Source organism: Otolemur garnettii, unplaced genomic scaffold (assembly GCF_000181295.1).
Source record: "Otolemur garnettii isolate 467f Iridium unplaced genomic scaffold, OtoGar3 scaffold00172, whole genome shotgun sequence".
Classification (NCBI taxonomy): Eukaryota; Metazoa; Chordata; class Mammalia; order Primates; family Galagidae; genus Otolemur; species Otolemur garnettii.
In genome coordinates, this window is record NW_003852567.1 from 1,902,372 (window position 1) to 1,912,020 (window position 9,649).

General features: G+C 51.4%; 1 protein-coding gene across 1 annotated transcript; it reads left to right on the plus strand.

The window, feature by feature from the left end:
• The first annotated feature begins 1,342 nt into the window (after window positions 1-1,342).
• MYORG (myogenesis regulating glycosidase (putative)) lies at window positions 1,343-8,437 on the plus strand. The gene is made up of 2 exons (XM_003800276.3): window positions 1,343-1,605; window positions 4,624-8,437. Exon 2 carries the CDS (start codon window positions 4,694-4,696, stop codon window positions 6,842-6,844), a length of 2,151 nt encoding a protein of 716 aa, XP_003800324.1. The 5' UTR covers window positions 1,343-1,605; window positions 4,624-4,693; the 3' UTR covers window positions 6,845-8,437.
• The last annotated feature ends 1,212 nt before the right edge of the window (window positions 8,438-9,649 follow it).

The following is a 9,649-nucleotide window of genomic DNA, read 5'->3' on the forward strand; positions in this document are numbered from 1 at the left end:
GTAAGGGGTCAGTCACTTGGGCCTCTGCCAACCCCCTTCAACTGATAAGCAGTTTCTCAAAGTCACCCTCCCCATCCTCATTATCTGAGAACTTCCCTGAGTGCCCTCCTGACATATTACAGTAGCTCTATACCACTTATCCTGATAGTGTTCTTCTCTCCTTCATCTCAGAGCTCAAACTAATGGGTCCACCCAGCAATGAAGGGAAAACCTAATTCCCACCCTAAAGAGATCCTCCAGCTATCATTTTCCCAATATACCTTCAAACATATTCCCTCCTACATATCAGAGGACCCAGAATCCTCCCTTCTACAGCCAAAGCTCTTGATCTCTGCTCCCAGAAACTCCATCACAGCCCCCCAAAAGGCTCTTTGTGCTCAGATACCCTTGCTGCCCTTCCCCATCCAAGTCCAATGAGTCCAAAACATAATTTTTGAGGATCTCGTAACCAAGAAACTACAAATTGCAAAACAAAGCTCTGTTCTTCTGCCCCTCAGGGAGCAAAGGGTGTATTATTTTAGAATCTCTAGGATCTTCAGTATTTTTTCTTCTCTCTCAAAGATAAGAAACCTCAATATTGCAAACCACCCACACCCTGGGGAAAAGGGTATGATGGGGCACTCCCACTTTCCAGTAGGCTGGCCATTTCAAAGGGTGGACCCTATTAATAACGTGGGGCACGGAGGGCATTGCTCGGAGAAGAAACCGGTCTTCTCATCCCCGACCTCGGGCATTGCTAGTTTGGTCCATTGGGGACCAACAGCGTGGGCTGCTTGGCTGATTGGAAGTACAAGCTCTTTCCGTGAGTTGCTTAATTAGAACCACTCTGTATTGGGCGCTGATAATCTCCTGCAATTCCAATACTCCTTTTCCTTGTGGGAAAACTGAGGGCTCGTGATAGCGTTATACCAATACAGCCTCCACCTGCCCAACAATCCCAAACATCAGCTTTGCTCCTTTATCCTGCAGCTTTCGCCCTCTCAAACACATCCCAAACCTATCCTGGAGATGAAAGAACCCCAACTTTCGGTAACGGTTTCTTCCTCAGAACTACATTTCCCAGCAGGCCTGGGGCCTAGCCCCGCCCTCTTGTAAACTACAGCCTAGCAGAGGCGGGCCCTCAGGGGGAAAGTGGAGCCAGAAGGCACCGGGCTGAAGACTAGCCTGAGATGCCAGGGCAGTCAGGGCATAGAGCAGTCAGAGGACAAGGGGCGGAGCCTCAGGTATGCGCGATAATATGGGAGGAGGTGTCGGGCGCCAGGGGCGGGGCTGGACTGAGGCCAGAGACAAGACTGGACGGCTGAGGCGTGGCCAACTAGTCTGAGGGCGGGGCCCAAGGAGGGGCTCAGCAGCGCCCAGCTAGGCAGCGCCCCGCGCGGCGCAGTGGCAGGTCAACTCCGGCTCACGCGGAGGGGATCTGCCAGAGGCTCCTTCACCCGATTTCTGCCCGGTTGTCACTGCCATGAGTGAGCCCAGCGAAAGGACGTGAGAGTGGGGCACTGCTGACGGAGCAAGATTCCTGAACTTCGCTTCCACCGATGAGTGGGTGGAGCGAGCCTCTATACCTGGGCCCTTTCTGCAGCCGCGGTTCCCATCCGGAGACAGGTACTCTGACCTCAGTCTGCCCCTTCGGAATGGACCGTGTAGCTGTAAGGAAGAAGTGCTTATGGTGGGTGTAGAGTATTCCCAGTTATGTAGGCAAAGTCACTCGATCCCCACAAATCCCGTTGCCAGGCAAGGGAAGGAGATGGGCCGGATTGAGTTACCTTTGACATTTCCATCCCCTGGGAATTTTGTCCGACTAACGCCTCTGCTTGGAATGGCCTCCTCTCAGTTGAGCTGGGCGGGGCCCTCCCCCCCTTTCCCCCGCCCTCCCCCTTCCCCCTCCCCCTCAAACCAGACTAGGGATTGGCAGCCAAGACTGAGGTTGAGTGTGGAGCGGGGAAAGGCTCTGCAGAGGCAGAGGCAGAGCCCAAGGAAGCACGCCCCGCAGATCCCACCTGCTAGCATTATCCTGTGGTTGGCCAGAAGGCAGAGACAGATTACAGGGGTCTCTAGCCCCACTGTTATCACTGGAACCACATAGTTCCTCCCCCACAACTCCAGGACCATATGCCATTAAAATTACCCCCTTTCTCACCCCCTAAGAGGCCTTCCTGGTCTGCTTAGAGCAAGCAGCAGCAGCAGCAGTCCCGGCAAAGACAGGCTTGGCCACACCCACATCTATCTGATAGAAGCCTCTCCGCCCCACAGCTTCTTTCCTCTGCTGCATTGAGCCAGCCAGGTCAGACCATTATCTCCCATCTCCCTAAACTTTTGCTGTGGAGGGTTAAGCTAGGATTTTAGAACCAGGCAATCTTGCTCTTGCTGCCTGGCTGACTTAAAGGCAAGTCCGTTTTGTTGGGCCACTGTTTTCTCACCTGTTAAATGGGCACTGTGTTTGCTGCTCCATATTGTTGTTCAAGTTTCATGCTGTAGTGGCACTTGGGAGACCATAATGGTTCTTGAACAGAATTGGTCCCCAGGCCTGTGGGCTCCTGTCCTTCATTAAAGAACCTCAAAATCCCAGAAAATTAAGATTCTTACACTTAAGTGTTGGAAAGGGATTTTTAATCCACTTTGGTAGTTTCTTCATGCTGCCCATCATAAGATCGGCTGACATAATGAAAGTTTCAAGGACAAGAGGGTCCTATTGAGAGATGGACCCTATCCCCTTTTTCCTTTGGTGCTCAGAATGGGGCCCTGGTTGTCCTGAATAAATGTACAGCAAGTTTGTTCTGAGCTACTAAAGGTCTTCTTTGGGTTCTGCTCAGCTTGAGGTCATTAGATAAAGGCCACTGCATGCATTTTCCAGATAGTTTTTCTAATTTGTACCTACAGGAAGGGCGAAGAAAGCTAAGAAGAAGAGAATCAGAGTCTGCTGTACAACAGCTGAAACTGACATGCTTAGGCAGTTGGGGGAGGGAGCTCTGAGAACAAGGCGCTGAGCTAACACCTAAGGGGAGTGGCTATGGTTGGGGGTGCTATATATTGACATCTAGGATCAAACTTTATGATTTGATAGTCTCTGCATGGGGGATGTGAAGAACCTAAGTAGTTCCAGCATCCCCTCAGAAGTCACTGGGGATTTAAAGACAGACACTGACATCTAGGAGGAGACTAATTACTGTTTGCTGGTCTCCCTCTCTTCTCCTCACCCCACCCCCAAGATAGAGTAGTTAGGCAGCTGGCTGGCTGGCAGTGTATATGCCTGTGTGTGCACCTGGCTCATGCTATTTCTTTGTTGGACTCTGCCCTGAAAGCTGGGACAGGAAGGGTCAGTGGCCTTGAGCAGTGGATTGAGACATAAATCTTCCCCTGAGCCTATGTTTCCCTGCAGTCATATCTGGATTTTTAGTACAGTGTGTGAGAGTTTATGTGTGTAGTAGTGGGTATCTCATCTCTAGAGAGCTGATGTGGGAGGAGAGGGGTGCTGGCCCAAGTTGGGTAGGCAAATTCTCCTGAAGCAAGTGACCTGAAGGATTTTGGCTGGGGAAGAAATGAGCTTGATAGTCACAGGACAGGATTGGCTAGAAATAGAATCAGAATGGTAGCTGAGACCACATCATGTCTTGAGCCTTGACTGCAAAGCTTGCACTTCTGAATTTCATCATGGGAGTCATGAGCAACTCTTAAAGGCAGGGATAGACATGGTTTAATAAGTGCTTTAGAAAGATCACTATGGTTGCTGTGAGTAGAAGGCATGGGGCTAGAAGATCTATTGAGGGAAGTGTTGCAGTAATACTGAGAGGCCATGACAGTGCCCAAACTAGGACAAGGGCAGCAGGAAAGTGGGCAAGTGCTAAGAGACAGAAGCTAGAAGGTAGCTGGCCCAGATGTGGTGCTGGGAACAGAAAAAGAAGGTTAGTTAGACTATGAACTTGGTGATGGATGGCAGAGAGTAAGCTGGCAAGGAAAGGCAGATCAGAGAAGTGACCAGACCCCGTGTTGGGCTCCTAACTCTAGCCCTAAAGTCTGAGCTCAACCTGCCTGAACTCTAGGACACAGTCTAGTTTTTGGTGTCTTCTTTAATATCCAGATTTAATCTGGTTTTGAGATAAAATTCCATATGTGAGCTATTCCCTCTTCCTTTTCCTTCTTCCCTCTCCCTCTCTGGATACAGGAAAGCTACCCTACTCCCCTTGTTAAAACTCTCAAGGGGCTGGCTGGACCCTCTCTCTGTGCCCATCCATAGCTCTAGGAGACCAGTCCCTCTCTAGATTCCTCCCCTTTTCTTCAGCTTGAACTGCCCCCACTTGTGATGCAGGGAGGCCTGACTTATTCTGTGATCCTAGACAGCTTCCTGACACTCTCTGTGCTTGTTTCTCCACCAGGAAAATAAGGATACCACACCATCTCCCATTCACATGCCCTTCTCCATAGTCTTAATTTTGGCAAGCATTAGGGCCCAAGAGGAGGGGTGAATAAGATGCAGACTGTCCTTTTAAGAGTCTCATCTTTCTCTCATCAGGCCCTTAAGTTCCAGTATACACCTTTCCAAAGTATTATACACCTATCTTGCTGAAGCAAATGGGAATAATATGGATTGAGAAAGCTTAGTTCCATTTCTCTCTCCCCTTTTAGACTTGGGCAGGCCGGGCTTAGATAAGCTTGGTCAGGTGGCCCCACCAGCCTCTTTCTTAGCTGGGGACTAATGTCCCAGAACCCTCAGGAGAAAAGCCAGGCCAACCCCCGCCGCCGCTGCCGCCCTGGTTGGCGCGCAGGTCATAAGAGCCCTGAAGACATCGCAGTCGCAGCTATGTACACGTTCCTGCCGGATAACTTCTCGCCCACTAAACCCAAGCCGTCTAAAGAGTTGAAACCACTGCTGGGCTCCGCGGTGCTGGGGCTGCTGCTGGTGCTGGCAGCAGTCGTGGCCTGGTGCTACTACAGCGCCTCCCTACGCAAGGCGGAACGCCTTCGGGCAGAGTTGCTGGACCTCAACCGCGGCGGCTTCTCCATCCGTAACCAGAAGGGAGAGCAGGTCTTCCGCCTGGCCTTCCGTTCTGGCGCGTTGGACCTCGACTCTTGCAGCCGAGATGGCGCCCTGCTTGGCTGCTCGCGCACGGCCGACGGGCGCCCGCTGCACTTCTTCATCCAGACTGTGCGGCCCAAGGACACAGTCATGTGCTACCGTGTGCGCTGGGAGGAAGCGGTGCCAGGGCACTCCGTGGAGCACGCCATGTTTCTGGGCGACGCGGCAGCGCACTGGTATGGTGGTGCGGAGATGAGGACGCAACACTGGCCCATCCACCTAGATGGCCAGCAGGAGCCACAGCCATTTGTCACCAGCGACATCTACTCCTCCAACGCCTCGTTCGGGGGCATCCTTGAGCGCTACTGGCTGTCTTCTCACGCAGCTGCCATCAAAGTCAACGACTCAGTGCCCTTCCACCTGGGGTGGAACAGCACCGAGCGTTCTCTGCGGCTGCAGGCGCGCTACCACAACACGCCCTACAAATCGGCCGCTGACCGCACAGACGCACTGGAGCTGAGCTACCGTGTGTGCGTAGGCTCCGATGTCACCTCTATCCACAAGTACATGGTTCGGCGCTACTTCAACAAGCCGTCTAGAGTGCCAGCGCCAGAGGCTTTCAGAGACCCCATTTGGTCCACGTGGGCTCTGTATGGGCGCACTGTGGACCAAGACAAGGTGCTGCATTTTGCCCAACAGATCCGCCAGCACCGATTCAACAGCAGCCACCTGGAAATCGACGACATGTACACGCCCGCCTATGGCGACTTCGACTTCGATGAGGTCAAGTTCCCCAACGCCAGTGACATGTTCCGCCGCCTGCATGATGCTGGCTTCCGTGTCACACTCTGGGTGCACCCGTTTGTCAACTACAACTCGTCATGCTTCGGGGAGGGCGTGGAGCGCGAGCTGTTCGTGCGTGAACCCACTGGCCGCCTGCCCGCGCTGGTGCGCTGGTGGAACGGAATCGGCGCAGTGCTGGACTTTACGCGACCAGAAGCCCGTGACTGGTTCCAAGGACACTTGCGGCGGCTGCGCTCTCGCTATTCTGTGGCCTCCTTCAAGTTTGATGCAGGTGAGGTTAGCTACCTTCCGCGGGACTTCAGCACCTACAGGCCGCTGCCTGACCCCAGTGTATGGAGCCGGCGCTACACTGAGATGGCGCTGCCCTTCTTCTCACTGGCTGAGGTCCGTGTAGGCTACCAGTCACAGAACATTTCATGCTTCTTCCGCCTGGTGGATCGCGATTCGGTGTGGGGCTATGACCTCGGACTACGATCGCTAATCCCTGCGGTGCTCACCGTCAGTATGCTGGGCTACCCGTTCATCCTACCTGATATGGTGGGTGGAAACGCGGTGCCCGAGCGCACAGCGGGCGGTGGCAATGTGCCCGAGCGTGAGCTCTATATTCGCTGGCTGGAGGTGGCCGCCTTCATGCCAGCCATGCAGTTCTCTATCCCGCCCTGGCGATACGACGCAGAAGTGGTAGCCATTGCCCACAAGTTCGCCACACTGCGGGCCTCTCTTGTTGCGCCGTTATTGCTTGAGCTGGCAGGTGAGGTCACAGACACAGGGGACCCCATCGTGCGCCCCCTTTGGTGGATCGCACCTGGCGACGAAACTGCTCACCGCATCGACTCGCAGTTCCTTATCGGGGACACACTGCTGGTGGCGCCGGTGCTGGAGCCTGGCAAGCAGGAGCGCGACGTCTACCTGCCTGCCGGCAAGTGGCGCAGCTACAAGGGTGAGCTTTTTGACAAGACGCCCGTGCTGCTCACGGATTATCCTGTTGACCTGGACGAGGTCGCCTATTTTGTCTGGGCATCCTGACCCTGCCCAGTACCTGGCAACAGCATAGCCCTAACCTCAGCCTTTATGCAGACCTTTAGGGCTCCATCACATCTGCATTGTGTACCCCAGGAAGTCTAAGCCTCTGTACCACCCATTTAGTGGGTACTGACTTAAATGTGCTTAACCCAGCTGCTGTGAGGGAGGACTGGGGAGGGAACACTAGAGCAACCTCCAGCTCCAACACACAATCAATTCTATGCCCTTTTCCCTCCTCACTCACTCTAGTCTGGACAAACTTTTTCCCTGGAATGGAGGCCTAAGGAGAGCTCAGAGGGAAAAGGTCAGCTCTCTTCCTGTTGTTACACATGATTGGGTTTGTAAAGCACAAAGTGAAACCTCTTCCTCCATCTTGGCCCTTATACCATTTTTGTCCTTCAGAGGTGACGACTTGATCTCCTTTAAGGTCCCTAAATAGCCCCCACCACACTTAAAAGTATACATACTTAGTATTGGAAATCAGGCCCTGAGTTTCCAGCACTGGCTTGAACTGTGGCTGATTTGGTCCCCACTGCAGCTAAGGAGAAGGGATAGAGGTGTTTGGCCAACTGATTAGACAATCAGCGCCTCCAAAGGAACAGGAGGACATGCAGTACAGAGCCATCGTCAGTGTTCCCCTGTTTGTGAAGAGACTCCTAACGTCACATTAACCCATCTGTGTACATACATGGGCTCAGCCCCTGGCTAATTGTGCCTGTTGAGTACAGACTTGCAGGGTCATGCAGGCCAGACTTGGTGCCTTAGCTCAAGAACCCTTCGTGTGTGTGTGGAGGGGGGAGACATAGACACATATACCATGGGTCTCTGGTCTATAGAATGAACACAGCATCCCTGAGGCTGCATAAACCTGGAAGGAGAGGCCATGGAGCAAATTTGAGGCTCTGATTGTTGAGCGGGTCTCTCCTATGTGGTTTCCCTAGGACTCTGCTGAGAAATAAATAGCTGTTTCCAGATTCCCCAATTGCCTTATTCCCTGCACGTGTGGCAGGGTGTGGCCTAGAAGGGAGTGATGTTCCTATTCTGGTGGTGTGTGCTTCCAAACACAAGCTACACACACATACACACACCAACACCTGCCAATACACAGACAGGGTAAAGCCCTTTGTCTCAGCCATTTTCACTTCCTAAGAAGAGCAACCTCAACCAGAGTGAGTTTTTCCTGATTTTGTAGTTCAGTCTGGAGAAGAGTGGCTTGTCAAAGGTGGGAGGTGGAGACAAGGTGGGAATCAGCCTCCTTCAACAGCTCTGCCAGCAGAACCAGTTTCCCACCCCCTAGAGAATACATCCCTTTTCCTACTTCTCTACCTGCTTTATTTTCTCAGTGTGGAAAATGCCTGATGAAAACTTTGGAACCCTCACAGATGCGCATGTCAGTGTGCTAGGAGTGCTAATTCTATCACTTGGTCTACCAGTTGAGTGACCTTGAACAAGCTGCTTAGCCTCAATAAGCCTCAGTTTCCTCATATGTAAGATGGTGTTAATAATGCCTACCTCCCAGGTTGTGAGAATTATAAGCACAGGTGTATGTAAAGTGCCTGGCACAAAGTAGGTGCTCAATAAAAGGTAGCTATTATGCTTATTATTCTTGTTTTCTGGCTTAAAAACAAGTGTTCTTCCAGACTCCAGTTTCCAGCCCAAATGACTTCCTCTGAGCCTGCCTGTGACACCCCTCCCCTGACCTCTGCAAACAGTAACCAGTTGAGCTCTGACTTTGGTGACCCAAAGGACACTATAGTCCTAGAGAAAGGCAAAAAGAGAGATACCTGAAGATGGGATGTCAGGAGCCAGGATTTCTGGGTCTCTGGGAGATGGAGAGTGACTAGAGTTAGATTCTCTCCTTTTTGTCAAGAATGTCTACTATCAATTGATACTCACGCATGAGTGTCCCCAGGCCCTTGTACCCAGCTATGTGCTGTAGAGTAAGTGCAGAAGAAGAATGCCAGGCTGGGCCCTGAAAGATTCCTTAAATAGCTAGAAAGTATAACTCCAAATTGAATGGCAGCTTTCTATGTAACCTAGAATCAGCTTAACTAACCTAAGTTTCTTCTTATTTATTTATTTATTTTGAGACAAGGTCTTGCTCTGTCATCTAGGCTGGAGTGCAGTGGCTTAATCAAAGCTCACTATAACCTCAAACTTCTGGGCTCAATTAATTCTCCTGCTTCAGCCTTCAGAGTACCTGAGACCACTATACTTGGCTAATTTTCAAATTGTTTGAAAAGACGGGGTTTTCTCATGCTCTTATCTGGTTTCAAACTCCTGGCCTCAAGCGATCCTCCCGCCTCAGTCTCCCAAAGCGCTGGGATTCTAAGTATGAGCTACTCTACTCTAAGGATTCCAGCTACTCAGGAGGCTGAAGTGAGAGAACTGCTTTGAGCCCAGGAGTTCGAGACCAGCCTGGGCAACATAGCAAGATTCTGTCTCAAACAATTAAAAAAAAGGAATTTCTCAGTCATTGAGATGTGACTGTAAAGTACTTACACAAAAGTTGGCAAAGAACAAGTGCTCAGTGAATGGTAAGTTAATCCTACTAACTGTTATTATAAATGGAAGGAACAAAGGTCAAAAAGCTCTGGCTAGAACTTTTGCTGTCCAACATGGTAGCCACTAGCCACATGTGCCTTCCTAAATTTACTTTTTAAATTAATTAACATTTATCTGTAGTCCCAGCTACTCAGGAGGCTGAGGCAGGAGGATTGTTTGAGCCCAGGAATTAGAAACCGGCCTGGAACATACGGAGACCCTGCTCCATTAAAAAAAGAAGATGGCTCGGCGCCTATAGCTCAA

Coding starts and splice junctions, on each gene's coding strand:
- MYORG (XM_003800276.3), top strand. CDS start 4,694: ATGTCCCAGAACCCTCAGGAGAAAAGCCAGGCCAACCCCCGCCGCCGC.